The sequence below is a fragment of the Copidosoma floridanum genome, unplaced genomic scaffold, assembly GCF_036245765.1.
Source record: "Copidosoma floridanum isolate Cflo_tuat_1 unplaced genomic scaffold, Cflo_Japanese_pri ptg000030l, whole genome shotgun sequence".
Taxonomy (NCBI): domain Eukaryota; kingdom Metazoa; phylum Arthropoda; class Insecta; order Hymenoptera; family Encyrtidae; genus Copidosoma; species Copidosoma floridanum.
This window is the reverse complement of record NW_028321907.1, coordinates 21,331,289-21,347,489: the sequence shown is the minus strand read 5'-3', so window position 1 is coordinate 21,347,489 and position 16,201 is coordinate 21,331,289. Positions and strand designations below refer to the sequence as shown.

General features: G+C 46.8%; 2 protein-coding genes across 2 annotated transcripts; both read left to right on the top strand.

Annotated features, from left to right (window-relative positions):
- The first annotated feature begins 11,822 nt into the window (after positions 1-11,822).
- LOC149373546 (uncharacterized) lies at positions 11,823-13,193 on the top strand. Its single transcript, XM_089596886.1, has one exon. The coding sequence runs from the start codon at positions 11,823-11,825 to the stop codon at positions 13,191-13,193; it is 1,371 nt and encodes a 456-aa protein (XP_089453012.1).
- Positions 13,194-13,652: 459 nt separating this feature from the next.
- LOC149373545 (uncharacterized) lies at positions 13,653-14,675 on the top strand. The gene has a single exon (XM_089596885.1). The coding sequence runs from the start codon at positions 13,653-13,655 to the stop codon at positions 14,673-14,675; it is 1,023 nt and encodes a 340-aa protein (XP_089453011.1).
- The last annotated feature ends 1,526 nt before the right edge of the window (positions 14,676-16,201 follow it).

Below are 16,201 nucleotides of genomic sequence, written 5' to 3'. Positions count from 1 at the left end.
CTGTTTCAACCTTCATGAACGAATTCACCAAAGGAAAAAAATAACTACGTAACTCTCATTATGTCAGTAACATGGAATTAACAATCTTTTTAAGCTCAATATCTTTTTAAGTGCGAAAAAAAATAAAAACAAGATTCCTCCCATAAGACCTGTGTTATTTCGCATCTATATTAGTCATATATATACTGAGGTCACGTGGTAGAGGCATAATCCCAATCTGGGTTGAGGTAACTTCTGTTACGAAATTCATCACTTACTTAACCTTTTAATACTGAACTAGTGTGTTGTTAATATTTAATTTTTTATAACTATCACACAACCAGTGACTCGACTCTTTTCAATAAAGTTTCTCAGATTCTATGCATCAAAGAGTCTGTGAAAAAGTGTGAGTGCATTGGTCTCTTGTACATTTCGATTTGTTTTAGTATGCACATGTAACATCGGTGTATCCACATTAATTTTTTTTCCTCTTGCTTCAAATCTTTCCGTGCCGATTTTAAAATACAAAACGCAGGGGCCAATGTGCATCTGCAAAGAGGTGAATCACCTACAAGAATGCTCGTAGCTAAGGTACTACGACCATGCATGACTCACTTACATGCACGCTGGCCCACGCTGACCGGAAATGCAAAATAAAATATTTTTCTACAACCATCGATACAAAAGTTTAACTGGGAACAGTTAAACTGAAATATTAAGTTCAGATATATTGTTAGATAAACATAAGGTTGAACATTAGTATAGCTTAGAATTAATGCATAGAAATAAGCGAAAATATTATTACAAGCCAGAATCATCACAAACAACCAGTACGTACTACACCACTAGCAAACAACTACATTACATATTAACTATAACAAATTTGGTACACAACTTTAGTAACCTTCAAAGAACTATCCGATTTTTACCATTCAAGTTAGCAAACTCATAATTTACAGAGTAACCGTTTTTTCATTGAATTAATAATTTCATAAACATACTGCAATAGTCTAATTTGTAATCTAGTTGATTGCTAACACCTTTTCCCGAATGTAAAGGAAAAACGGAAAATAACCCTTCCCTTTTTCTTGACTTGGAGAGAGAGTCCGTATGCCTGCCTCCAATAGGGGTAACAGAGTCCTGATTCCCCAGGGTACCACGAGACGACTCCCTCTCCAACTACTAGCAGCAGAAAAACATGTTTACCAAAATTATACCAAAATTCCGCATTATTTTCGTAACATTATAAACATTCAAACTACCGGTAAAACAAATTATGTTAACTCACAACAAGCAAAGCACTAGTATTCTAACAACTGCTATTCTTATTATCATTATTATGATTATTATTATTGTTATTATTATTATTATTATTATTATTATTTTTATTGTTACTACTATTATTATAAATACTACCGCTAATTATAAGTTAGTACGGCCGCAGCCACCGTTTTGGCGCTTAAGTAGTAGTATTAACTAACAACTCACCAATCGTTTGTTCACCCTAGCATCAACCGAATTGTTAAGCGATTTTCACCGCTCTTTTTGCAATGAACTTAGCTGAACGAACAACCAATGTGTAGCATTAGTAAATATTAACAATACCTGGTCGTAATGTTAAGATTAAAATATATTGAAATTCTGTCAACTTTTGATGTAAAAGAGAAAGGAAGGGCATGAGTAAGTGAATCACCTTCCCTTCTCTTGACGCACAGAGGAGAACAAGCCGGATGTGGGATGTGCCAATTTCTGAGTGGCTAAACTAGAGCAGTTCTAGCCAATTAGATTTTCGGCTATTGTCTTTTCTTCAAAATTTTACCCCGGCAAGTTTTCCTGCGTTTTTGAGCCAGCGCGTGACCGAGGTCCGCTTCTCGCAATAAAAAGGCCCGTAGGCCCAGAGGAAAATCAGTTTGCAGTTCGTAGTTCAGAGTTTGACTCGACTCGACTCGGCTCGAAGATAGCCCTTCAAAGTGGACTGAGTAGTAAGAGTCCGCCTCTGCTACAACCCAGTCTACTGCGAAGCGAGGTAAACCAATTCAGTTCAGCACGCGAAATTCGACGATACCCTTCGAAGTAGACTGAGTAGTGAGAGCCCGACTCTGCTACAACCCAGTCTTCTGCGAAGCGAGGACACAGTCGAATTTCGCTACCACCCTCGAACGATCAACTGGTTGCCAGAGTCCGTCTCTACTGCCACTTGATCTTCTTCGAGAGCGACTTACATCCACGCTGGTTCAACGTCTGTATAGCAACTTTCACGTTTAAATAAAAGTAAGTGACCACATATCATATTCTTTCTTTTGACCAAGTGTTTCCTTTTGCGCGAATACCATTACTCGCCCTAGTATTGGTACCCGTGGATCACCGGGAAGTGTAAAGTGTTTTCGTTTGCGCAAACGCCGTATTAATAACCGCGGATCACTGGGAAGTATAAAGTGTTTTTGTTTGCGCGAACGCCATTACTCGCCATAGTATTGGCACCCGTGGATCACCGGGAAGTATAGAGTGTTTGTTTGCACGAATGCCATATTAATACCCGCGGATCACCGGGAAGTATCAAGTGTTTGTTTGCGCGAATGCCATATTAACACCCGTGGATCACCGGGAAGTATAAAGTGTTTTCCGCGAACGCCACTACTCGCCACAGTATTGGCACCCTTCGGTCACCGGTAATAACAAATTAATCTCCAGTATAAAGTGTTCTTCGCGAACGCCATTACTCGCCACAGTATTGGCATCCTTCAGTCACCGGAAATAGATAATTAGCCACGGACAATCCGTTGCCCTCCGTGGTAATAATACTATTAGAATAACAACGAACAATCGAGTTAAGGCAAATGCCTACCGTGATATTAGTGTGTCAAGGTCAAATTACATACGATATCCTTACTCGTGACGGTGTTAACTGTTTTTAGATCGTGAACGAGGTATACACCGCTCTTGACAAAAGAAAACCGCGAGCAAGTGCATCGGAATATTGCACAGCAGTCAGTCTTAGTCGCGTGAAAGCAATTGTACCCCTTTTTGAGTAACGCGTCTTTAAGCTGAATTACCCTTTTAACCCCGCGTCCCACCTACGCGCCCAGTATGAATCCCGAGCTATTGAGCGAAAGCTTAGGCTTAAATAATACGTTGCGCTGACGTAACACACAATTGCAATACCGTATTTTAGTTCATTCTAGCTTTTTCAGTTGCACAGTTGCGCGATACAGATATATAAAATATATGCAGACAATGATATTTCTGCACAAAATTCCGAAGTCAAGGGACCCCTCGTTTACATGGAGCGGAAAATTCTGCGACGGAAACTTCATCATCCAATCAGCGTGGAGCTTTAGAAGAATCCATAGAAAAAGCTGTACTCTGATGGGTGTTTGAAGTTTACGTCGCAGAATTTTCCACTCCATGTAAACAAGGGGTCCTTCACCGTGCGGAACAGAAATAATCGTTGGTAAGAGATTTTATCTGATGTACCAACGCCAGAGTTCCGTCACGTAAATTTTCGCAGCGTGTATACGCAGTCTAAGGAGACTATATTCAACTAAAATACATCAAGCAAACCGGCAAAAAGACTTATTTTTCGATGTTTGAATATTTGAGTACGCAAATCTAAAGTAAATAATAGTGTTTTATCGTGACGTTGCCTTAGGCGACACAGCCACATTTTTAACTTATAAACTTTACCACAAGATTATTTACTAGTTTTAAATTAACCAGAAAAAAAAGAACGATGCAACTTTACCCCACCATACGTTAGGTATTATTACACTAAAACAAGATATGAGATAGGCACAATTAAAACACTGATATCCAGGGAAAAAGCCATTGCGGCATAACAAACCCTTTTTATTAAAACAAGTCACAATCAAGAAATTTCACTGCAGTGAAGAAGAGTCCAATTTCAATTTGCATGTGTGAGTGTGAGTGAATTGAGGGAAAAAAACTGAACGCACAGGTTGATCCTAGTCGATGAAAAAATGGCGAAACTCGCGAGTAGCAAAATACAGTTAATGAACTGTTGGTGCTGTCAGCACGCTATTTCGAACGCAGCTCCTGACTGCTGGTGCAAGTAGCACGCTGTACAAAGGACTCGGTGCACCGGTCACCAGATCATGTAAGAAAAAAAAACTAGGCTAAGGCGAAGTAATAAAACGTATGAACGTCTCGAAATAACTTTGTCTAAGCACTGACTGACTCGTGAGCTCGCACACGCTCGCGCGCCCGTCAGTATAGGCCGAGCAGAGCTCTCGACCACCGCTCCGGCAGCCAATCAGCCGGCGCCGCAGCCAAGAGCTCCGCGATAGTGTGGCCGGGCATTCAACGCGCAAAACAAAAGATGACGGGAAAGGACCCAAAGGGGGGGAAGCCCGAGAAAAGCGTGTTCCTACGAAACAAATAGCGATTTCTACGAGGCTTCGTTTGCTTTTTTAAACATACCTCGTCGCACTCCCACGCGAATTGACGGTATGTTTCACGTTTTGTATAATGTCTATACGCATAAAAGCAAGGAAAACAAGGTTGCCAGTCTTTGCCAACGGCGTTAAGTATTGAATGCTATCCACCTTACAATTCAGGTCATAGCGTAAAATTCTTCGGAGAAAATATTTGGATTTAATTTTTTTGCATTATTTTATACAAAATTATTACCTAACTTGTGGCCTCTCGTCTCGGCTTTGCCCGAAACTTACTAAATGAAACCCCGTAATGTATTGACATGTAACGTAAAATATTTTCAGTTAGAAATTTTACATTTATTCCTGACACCCCTCAGAACAAAAATCTTTTTATTAAAAACATATTCGTTCAGAATCCATACAGATTATTTGGTCCAATAATAAATAGTAAAAATTAAAAAAAAACAACTATGCTGAAAAGAATCATGCGCTGCTCATGCCATAAAATAATCGTTGGCCATAAGGGGCCATTGATTCGTAGTTTCTTCCGTATGATTAACAAAAAGGGCTATTTCTTAAAGCTGTTGAAATTTAAAAAACCTAAAAAATATATACTAAAAAAAATTTTTTTTTCTTATCTTACAACTTCATTATCAGAGCTAAAGTGTAATCTCTACATTTTTTATCGCCACAAAAATACGAATAAATTTTCTACTTATTTAAAAACTGAAAGATTCAGGAGATCACTAAGAGATTACAATGAAAAGCTGATCTCTCACGTAAAGGATTCTTTATTTGTCGATTTTGACGCTGTTGTTCCAATCTCGATAAATTTTCTGTGTCAGTTTCTTGACGCCTGAAATTGTATTTATTAGATAAATTTGAAGGTTTCCTTCCAATTCACTCTCTTGTGACATTCAGCATGCTTAAGAAGCATGCTTAAGACTTTTGTAACCCCTAAAGACTGTTTTCTATCAACTTTGTTAAGTTCTAATATATTTTTTAGCAAGGTACGATGATACGACGTACGATGGCCCTGAATAAAATCGGTGAGCTTCTTAAGTAAACTCTTTCTTGATTGAAGTTTGCAGCAATTGTGACTGCCTGAATACCTCAGGGTGATCTTCTCTGGCTTGCTGTTAAAGACCCAGACTGATCGGGAGAAAAATTACAAAGTCCGAAGCTTTGGGGCTAGTTGTAGTGCTCTTTCCCAACGTCTCCCGGTATAACGTCCAAGACGTTGGTGTCTAAAGCACCTTTTTTATTTGCAGATTCAGTTGTTTTGGTGATCTTAGATGGGAAGATTGGTTACTGATACTTGTCCAGTGGAGGCTGTCCCATTGGCTCAAGTTTTTTTTTTCTTCATAGCTGTTAGGCTCGCCTAGCTTAAACCTTGGAGAGAATCGGTGATTTTTGGTTAAGTGCTTAGACTTGAGAGGGTTATATAGGGTTTTTGATCGCTGGAGTTTCCAGCTTTGCGAAGGATAACTCCGCTCTTGACGATTGCCAGTGAATGACTGACTTGGCTTTATAGTGGCCGTCTTTAGTCATAATCTTTTAATTAACGAATTGCTTCAGAAAATTGTAGTAAAAATGTATTTGTTGACAAGGTAGTCGAAACTTAGATGGCTCTTAAAAAAACCAATGAGATTGATGGTTAAGTAGGGATTGCAAATACTTATAACGGCCCTGAAAAGAGCCAGTAGCGAAACTTCCAGCTATTTATTATTATCATTCTTGACTTCAGTTAACAGCAATTGTGACTGCCTGGATACCTCAGGGTGATCTTCTCTGGCTTGCTGTTGAAGACCCAGACTGATCGGAAGAAAAATTACAAAGTCCGAAGCTTTGGGGCTAGTTGTAGTGCTCTTTCCCAACGTCTCCCGGTATAACGTCCAAGACGTTGGTGTCTAAAGCACCTTTTTTATTTGCAGATTCAGTTGTTTTGGTGATCTTAGATGGGAAGATTGGTTACTGATACTTGTCCAGTGGAGGCTGTCCCATTGGCTCAAGTTTTTTTTTTCTTCATAGCTGTTAGGCTCGCCTAGCTTAAACCTTGGAGAGAATCGGTGATTTTTGGTTAAGTGCTTAGACTTGAGAGGGTTATATAGGGTTTTTGATCGCTGGAGTTTCCAGCTTTGCGAAGGATAACTCCGCTCTTGACGATTGCCAGTGAATGACTGACTTGGCTTTATAGTGGCCGTCTTTAGTCATAATCTTTTAATTAACGAATTGCTTCAGAAAATTGTAGTAAAAATGTATTTGTTGACAAGGTAGTCGAAACTTAGATGGCTCTTAAAAAAACCAATGAGATTGATGGTTAAGTAGGGATTGCAAATACTTATAACGGCCCTGAAAAGAGCCAGTAGCGAAACTTCCAGCTATTTACTATTATTATTCTTGATGATGAAGAGCTGACTGTGGGTAGCTTGACTCCTACCCTCGAAGTCTCTATGTATGGAAACTATAGTGATGGAGGGAGGTACGCCACTGACCAAAGAATATCTCCTCTTCGAGTTGTTCCCCAGATAACCAACCGCTCATCGTTAGTCAGGAAAATGTGGGTATGTCGTTGGGGACATGACTACTGAGAAGGAAGCCGTTGTGGCTACCCGTACTCCTCAGGGCTGTCTTTCTTGGCTTACATTATTAGCAAAAAATTCTTTGACGGCGCCAGATGAGATGGTGGAACATCCACTTAATTGTGAAGTGTTGGAGCAGGTTGTGCTCTAGCTTGATATGTCTCCTGGTATTCTGCCGGAGTCGTTATCGGTTAGAATAATTTTTTATCGGCGGCACTGGTTTATCCTGGAGATTCAGAGTAAATGTAGACCTAAGTCACTTGCCCATGAGAGAAGAGTGTCGTTGGTAACCGGGATACCCAGCTGCACGACTATCATCTTCATTCTCGATGCAGCTTGATGAACTGCCGGTAGACGACTGCAGAAATTTATCGAGACGCTCCAACGTGTTATAATAACACTTATTTTATTCTGTTGCAGGTGGCCTCCATTTTTTGTCGACGCCACTTAGCGGATCCTATTGAACTAAAGTGAAAAGGTGGCGTATTTTTGCAAACCTTTGAGCTTATTTATTGCTATTGTTAATAAATTTTTCAAGATGAAAACTATACTTAAACCATCTAGGAAGTGTCAAGAATCGGTATGCAAAATTTCATCAAAATCGGTTTAGTAGTTTTCATGGTTAGCAATTACAACGGTTTTAGCGACTTTGTTTTATATATTAGTAAGAAAACAAATTTTCATTTTGCCTGGTCCAAAAGTTTGTCCAAAAATTGTTTATTCTTAATGTAAAAGTTTTTTTACTATTTTTGGAACTATAAACAAAACGAGTCTCTGGCAACTTTTTCATGAAGTTAACACTTTTTGAAATATTGATTATTGAATTTCAGAAAAATTTGAAAATGGCTGTTTTATCCATGAAAATTAGTATGAATAACCAGCAATTTCCATGTTGCCAAAGTTTTTTAATATTTTATAAATATTCTTGAAAATTATTTAATAATTTAAAAAAAAGTTGGTCTACTTTGCCTCCCATTTTTTGACTCAAAAGAGTAACGGCAAAAGTGGCGTGCGGTCCGTTTTAGATGCCTCGGACTTCCCAAGCAGAGAAAGTGGAAGTGCTGTTATTAATTGTTTATGTTCTTGTTATTGTTATTTTTTTTATCGGTAACTAACATAAATAACACATTAAATTTTTCGCGCACTTCAATAATTGCATCTACATTTACTGCTCATATGATTTATAAGAGACTAGAAACTTTGATACGCTTGTGCAGTAACACGTAAATATATCAGCCTCAAAGTGTATTTTTTCAATTATTGATTTGTTTCGTTTTTAAGTATTATTTACCTTGAATAGCTTTAAAAAATAGCTTAAATGAAAGGCCGACCGTTAGAAGCTGCTAAGCCGAAAGTCAACGCAGCATGTAAAATCTTGATCTTGATTACAATGAGTGCAGGAACGATAGTGTTCGGGTTTTCTTACCAACCGAGCAGGGACCCGCGCCCTGCCATGCAACGTCGGTCGCTGCGCTCTCTCCCGGCTTCCTATCTCGTGCGTCACCGTGCTCGGCTGGTGGCACTCACTCGTGTACGAGGGCTCAGCGAGAAGAGTCGCACGCCACGCGAGAGAAGGAGAGAAGAAGGGGACGACGACTACACGCCGAAGCGACTATCCCTTGTGCCTTATCCTTTATTTGAAGTGTTGAAAAGCTTTTGTAATCCCCTGCGACTAAATAAAGCAGTCAAAACTAACATTTGGTCCTTCGAGCCAGATTTCAAGGAGAAGAGCAGCCAACGCCGCAGCTAGGGTGGTCACAGTCTGCGATTCGACTTACACATTGTAATATAAGTACAGTTTAAAGAAATGTTGTGTAATGGAGGTCGTCGTGGTCGACACAGTGCCACCATTAACGCTTGCCTTGCTGGCACTCGCGTTATCAACAGCGTGCACACGGTGGCTGCCGCGGTCGCCACAGAGCCCGCGGTCCAGCAGCTGTGCTCGGCCACGGCAGAGATAAGGCCGTACGGCTGTCGATGCGACGCTTTGTTCGACGCCATTCGAACGTCCGAAAGCGAGGCTTTCGCGGCCGCCATTGTTAGCCGCGATCAAGCGCTCGCGGTGTCCTCATCGGCCGCGGCCACCATGTTGGCCTCGTGTTGCGCGCGTCCGCCTCGCGCGGCGGAGCTGTTGCGCTTCGCTGGCGCGGGGGGTCAACGCCGAGGGACAGGCTTCGAAGCTTGTGTAGCTTGCGTGTGCGTTGGCACGCGCGTGGTCTACGCACGTCCCTTCTGGCATCCTCGCCTTTTCGTGTTCTCTCTCACACTCTTTCTCTTTCACTCTCCTTCTATCTGTTTTGTCTGCCGTCGATGCGCCGCGCGTCGACAGCTGTGTCGCGTCTGGCGATGACATGGCCCCGCCGCTCGTGGCCCGGAGGCAAGACATGCTTCGTGCAAACGTCAAGCTAGTGATTGTTTTTTCAGGTCGAACGACGACTGGACGAGCCTGCTCGGCTCCCAGAGCGCCCTCGCCGGCGTCATTAGCCGGTTCGCACGGGACGTCGAGAAGATCGACCCCCCGAACTGGAGCCTAGGTCTCGTGGAAGTAAGGCTCGAGCTGCTGGACGGTTACTGGAACACGTTCCAGGCCAATCACGTGAGTCTCCTGGAGTCACCGCCGCCCGAGAAGCTGGAGTTTCTTGACCAGATGTACTCGACGGCAGAGTCGGACTATATCGCCTCTCGATCACGCCTCTACAACCCAAAAAACACCCTCACGCCTCTCCCTGGCCCGGGCGGCGCCGACCTGGACCGTCATAACTCGAGACACGGAGCCCGCTTGCCCAAGATCAGCATCCCTTCCTTCTCGGGGAAGCGAGAGGTTTGGGAAAGTTTCCGGGACCTCTTCCGCGCGCTCGTCCACGATGATAAACAGCTCACCGACGTGGAGAGGCTGTTTTATTTGAAATCCTTGGTGGACGGAGACGCCAAGGCCACTTTCGACACCGTTCAGACCATCGGTGCCAATTACCCAACGGCTTGGGCCTTACTCGAAGCGCGTTTCGAGCACCGCCGTCTTCTTATCCATGATCATATCACGGCGCTCCGTAACATCAAGTCTCTGAAGGAAGAGTCAGCTCGAGGGCTTCAGGGTCTCCTCGACACCCTGGGAAAACATCGAGATCAGCTGGAAGCTCTGGGTCGCCCTGTGTCTCAGTGGGACGACTGGATTGTCTCCTGAGGGATGACTGGCATGGATCCGACTACCCGACGCGCGTGGGAGGACGAGATCGAGCGACTGGAGAGCGCTGGCACGGACACCACGGCGAAAGTTGCCACTTTTGCTGCCTTGACGACTTTCCTTCGCCGACAGTGCCGCGCGCTCAGCTCCGTCGAGGCCTCTCGCCCTGCTCGTTCAGCCAACACGGCCAGCATGCGCTCTCCGGCCCCCCCGTTTCCTGGACGAAACTTTAGAGCCCTTGCCACCAGTGGCTCGCTGCCGCCATGCCCGTCGTGCAGAGAGTCGCACTACCTGGGTCACTGCGCGCAATTTCAAGGCCTTGACGCGCAGGCCCGGCGACGCATGGTCTATCAAGGGCAGTTATGTTTTAACTGCCTGAGATCAGGTCACGCAGGAAAGTTCTGCCCTTCACGGTCCGTCTGCCAGCAGTGCAGGGAGTTCCACCACAGTCTGCTGCACGAGAGCAACCATCGGCGCAAGCCTGAATCGGACCAGCGTCCCTCTTCGCCCAAGAAGCCAAAAGTCGACCCCGCGGGCCCGTCCGCCACCGACTCACAGCATCAGGGGCCTCCATCGTCCTGACTAGCCGTACTTCCGACCGCTCTTGTCCAGATAACCGGTCCCACCGGCCGACGAGTCGCTGGTCGAGCTCTCCTTGATGCGTGCTCTGAGGTTACACTCATCTCCATCCGGTTGGCCCAGCAGCTCGGCGCAGAGCTAGAAGTCAACGAGGCGAGCATTCATGGGGTTGGGGGAGGGTTGACCATCCCTTCGAGAACCTGAGCGCATCTACGCCTTGAAACTGGAGAGCATGCACCGCCAATCCACCTGACAGCGCTCTGCTTGCCGCGGCTCGGGCTCACCTCTCCGTCTGACCCCTTGCACCCAGCCGTGAAGAGACAGTGGCTCGATCTTGAGCCTCTGGCCGATCCAGCGTTTGGCACACCTCGCCGTGTAGACATTCTGCTCGGAGTCGACGTTTACCACCGCCTCATCGAACCAGGTTACGTCCAGCGTGACGAGCTCGTCGGACAGCGCACGGCTCTTGGCTGGACTCTCGTCGGCCGTGCCCCTAGCCTGGGTTCCAACGCCCTCATCGCAGGCACAACTCTGCACACGAACACTCAGTCGCCCTGGGATCAAGAGCTGGCTGCGCAGCTCCAGTGATTCTGGGAGATCGAGGAGGTGCCACATGTCAGCCGCCGAGTGCCTGAGGATGTGGAATGCGAGCGAATCTTCGCCGATTATCATCGCGCTGACGACGGGCGTTGCATTGTGCGACTTTCGCTGAAACATGACGCTGTGCGCCTCCTTGGTGACAGTCTGCAGGGCGCCACCGCGGGCTTGCGCTCATTGCATCGTCGGCTGCAGCGGACTCCTGAGATGGCTTCTGAGTACGCCCGGTTCATGGCAGAGTACATTGCCCTCGGTCATATGAAGCCCCTTACTGATGACCAACTCGCTGCATCGCACCGACCAGTGCACTATATCCAACATCACGGCATTTGGCAGCACGGTAACCAAAGTCGCAAACTGCGCGTTGTTTTCAACGCGTCGAGCCCGACTTCCAGTGGCTATAGCCTAAACGACGTGCTCCATGCTGGTCCTCGGCTCTAGACGGCTCTCCCCAGTGTGCTCCTGCGTTGGCGTCGTCACCAGATTGCGTTCTGTACTGACGTTCGCATGATGTTCCGCCAGATCCTGATTGACGAACGCGATGTCGACCTGCAGCGCATTCTGTGGAGCTCCGACCCAAAGCAGCCACCTACGCACTACCAACTGCTCACCGTTACCTACGGTGCCTCGTGCTCCCCGTACCTGTCACTACGGGTCGTACAGCAGCTGTGCGAGGATGACGGCCGCCGCTGGCCCGAGGCCGTCCCAGTGGTGATGAACGATCGCTACGTTGACGACATCCTCTCCGGCGCTGATGACATCGGCTCGGCCAAGCGTCTGCGCGACCAGCTGATCGGACTTCTTCAAGCGGGCGGTTTCCCTCTGCGAAAGTGGGTTGCCAGCACGCCCGAGCTTCTCGAAGACCTTCCCGAAGACGTCCGCCTCCGTCCTACTTGGGATCAGCTCAGTGTTGAAGGCCTCGTCAGCGAACTGGGCGTAGGCTGGGACCCGCCCTCGGATTTCTTCAATTTGACGCCGCCCGTTGTCGAATCTCAAACCACAAAGAGATCCATGCTCGCCGCGCTCGCAGGCTTGTTCGATCCGTGCGGTTGTCTTGCCCCGATCGTGTTGAACGCCAAGCTTTTACTGCAAGACCTGTGGTGCGCGCGCTTGGACTGGGACGAGAACGTACCGTCCTCCATGACTCGCCGCTGGACCGCTTTCACCGCCGAGCTGCAGGCCATTTCCGGGTTTTCTCTGCCTCGTTGGATTGGTATGTCTCCGTCGTCAAATGTCCAGCTGCACGTGTTTTCTGACGCCAGTCGCCGTGCTATGGCCGCTGTTGTATATTCGCGGCTGCGGTCTTCAGATGGGCCCGCTCTCTGCCACATACTTCTCGCTCGTACTAAGCTTGCGCCCATCCGCGCGCTCAAGCCGATAACCGAGCCCGCCGCTCGCATGACCATCCCACGTCTAGAATTGCGAGCAGCCCTTATCGCCGCCAAGTTTCTTCGCTCAGCAGCCAGCGAGTTGGGAGTCGCGATCGAGCACTGCCACGCTTGGTGCGACTCTCAAATTGTGCTCCACTGGATACGCTCCGATCAGCCGGCCAACAACGTGCTCGTCGACAACTACGTCGCTCAGATCCAGGAGGTCCTGCCACCCAGTGCCTGGCGATACGTGCCGTCGCAATCGAATCCGGCCGACTTAGCCACCAGAAGTGCCGACATGAGTGGCCTCCGACAGCAGCCCCTGTGGTGGAGAGGCCCCACGTGGCTGGCCCAGGACGACAAGTCTTGGCCCCAGGAGACACTGCCTCCGCCCACGCCCACGCTCTCACTCTGCTGCGCCTTCCGCGCGCCTGAATCGGACCTGCTGCAGCTCTTCTCGAGCTTGCGCGCTGTACTGGGCCTCCTCGTGCGCGTTCGTCGATGGGTGTGACACCGCTTGCAGCGCATGCCCACCCGTTTTGTGCTTTCGCCGTTGACGCCGTCTGAGATTCAGGACGCTTTTCTGGCCTGCGTTCGGTTGAGTCAATTGATGACGTTTGGGGATGAGTTGGCACTCCTGCGGAAGCGTGAACGTCTTCCGAAACGGAGCCTTTTGACCTCTCTTGCCACCTTCCTCGATGTCGACGGTGTTCTGCGTGTTGGCAGGCGGCTCGATCACTCATCGCTGTCTTACAAAGAGAAGCACCCTCCCCTCCTCAGCGGAACATCGCCGCTCGCTCGACTCGTGGTCTCTTGGGCCCACGCACGCGCCCTCCACGGTGGATATCGCGTTACCAGCGCATACGTCTCCAGGCGTGCCTGGATTCTCGACGGGCCACGCAGAATCAAAGCTCACATTAGAGGGTGCGTCATCTGTGCCCGGTAACAGGCGCACTCTTCAAGCCAGTTGATGGCTCCACTGCCCGCGTCTCGCGTCACGCCGTTTCGCGCTTTTGATCGCACCGGAGTCGATTACGCCGGGCCCTTCTCCGTGCTTACATCGAAGGGACGGGGGATCCGGACCACAAAGGGCTACATCGCTGTCTTCGTGTGCATGACCACCAAAGCCGTGCATCTGGAGCTTGTCGGCGACCTTTCCGTGGCCACCTTCTTGGGTGCTCTCACCCGTTTCACCAGTCGTCGAGGCCGACCATCCGAGCTTTGGAGTGACAACGCCACCTGCTTCCGTCAAGCTGATTTGGAGCTCCACGAGGCGTTGCAGGACGCAGAATTTAACTGGGACCTAGTCACTGGGACTCTTTCCTCCCAGGGGGTTTCCTGGCAGTTCATTCCTCCCGGTGCGCCACATTTTGGAGGACTCTGGGAGGCCGCGGTCAAGTCGACCAAGAGCCATCTACGCCGTGTGCTCGGCTCTCGTCATCTAACGTATGAAGAGTTCTCTACGGTTCTCGTTGGAATTGAGGCCGTGTTGAATAGCCGCCCGTTGACGCCCTTGTCTGGCGATCCCTCTGACCTCGAAGTGCTCACGCCTGGACATTTCCTCATCGGGGCTCCCGTCGATTCCATCATCGAAGCTACCCCCGCTGCAGAGAATTGGGACCCACTCACGCACTGGGAGCTCGTCAAGGCCGTTCGCGCCCAATTCTGGACGCGCTGGAGCCGTGAGTATCTAAATACTCTCCAACAGAGGCCGAAATGGAGCGCTGTCCGTCGGAACTTCGCGGTGGGGGACCTGGTGGTTCTTCTTGACCCTACGCTGCTACAGTCCAGCGGACGCTGGCCTCTGGGCCGTATCACCCGCATACACCCTGGATCCGATGGACTAGTCCGTGCTGCTGCCGTCAAGACGGCCACCGGCGAATACGTGCGGCCCATTGTAAAGCTTGCGCGTCTCCCTGTGGCACCTGCGGACTCTAGCCTCCCTGCGACCGACGATCGAGGGACTCCCCTCGCTTCGGCGGGCGGTGACTAGGGTTTCGCTCTTGGATCGAGGCGGGCGGGATGTTCGGGTTTTCTTACCAACCGAGCGGGGACCCGCGCTCTGCCATGCAACGTCGGTCGCTGCGCTCTCTCCCGGCTTCCTACCTCGTGCGTCACCGCGCTCGGCCGGTAGCACTCACTCGTGAACGAGGGCTCAGCGAGAAGAGTCGCACGCCACGCGAGAGAAGGAGAGAAGAAGGGGACGACGACTACACGCCGAAGCGACTATCCCTTGTGCCTTATCCTTTATTTAAAGTGTTGCAAAGCTTTTGTAATCCCCTGCGACTAAATAAAGCAGTCAAAACTAACAGATAGACTTATCAGTATTTCCCGTCACTGTTCTGACTTTCTTGCCTTTATCGATTTTATTAACAGTCTCCAAACTTATCGATTCATTAACAGTAAAAATCTTATATGGATAAGAATCCAAGTTATTCTTCAATTTATGTAACGTGCAATTCATATACAGGAAGTATACATTCTATGATGAAAAATTTTTTTAGTTGTTTAATCAAGTGGCTTATACATGTCTACACTGTTACAGTTAGTTCTTCACCAATGCCAATATTAAGAAAAAAGAAAAAGGATAAGTATAGTGTCGACGTTCCTGTTGTAGATGACGTACTTAGTATATTAGAAGATGAAGAGACAGAAAAAAATTAAAAACAACGAACATTTTTTATTAAAAAAAAAAAAAAATTAATCAATAAATCAAAATTCATGATAAAGAAGATTGTATTGTAAAAAATTCTCAGGTGCAAAAAACGTTTAATTAAGAATGTTCAGAAGTCATTATAAAATGCAAAGATTACAATGATATTGAGTTTTCTAGATAATCTAGATTACGTAGAACTTGTATGAATTTTTTTAACATTTGTTATAATAGGTCATTTTTGAGAAATTATACAAATGAAAATTATGTACTAAACATAGGCTCTTGATGGATGTAACGGTAATTTTGACATTTACAAGGAAGAACATTTTTTTAAAAATGCGAAGGTATTGAAAAAACCTACCTACGAATAAATTAGTGTTAAATAATTCAGTCAACAAAATTTTGAGGCATGTTACAGTGAATTTTAAATAATTTAAGCAAGAGGCGGTGTGTGATAAAGAAGGACTAGCTACGCAGGCAGGGTGGACCTCCCTTTCTCTCCCTTTTGTTAAAAAGTTCCTTAAGGGCATTCAGTATATCGGCCAGAGTTTCTACTTTACCAGCTTTTTTACTGTGAAAAATCATGGTTAGTATCTAATTATCTAGCTGTTTAAATCCAAAATAAGGAGCAGAGCCCCCAAGCTGGCATTTTGAGGAATCAATCAAGCCCGAATTCAATGCAATCCGTTGCAAATTGAGAGAGAAAAGTTACATTTCCTGAGCATGAAAGACTGTCAGTGTGCAAAACCGGAAATAATTTTTTCAATAAACAATGTATTGAATTACAATTGCAAATGTTACGAATCGCATAACAGAACGGTAACGATTTAATATTATTTAAAAAATCTATATATATATGTATA

Bases quoted from the DNA above. Each gene is read 5' to 3' on its own strand.
- LOC149373545 (XM_089596885.1), top strand. From the start codon at position 13,653: ATGGCTCCACTGCCCGCGTCTCGCGTCACGCCGTTTCGCGCTTTTGAT.
- LOC149373546 (XM_089596886.1), top strand. From the start codon at position 11,823: ATGTTCCGCCAGATCCTGATTGACGAACGCGATGTCGACCTGCAGCGC.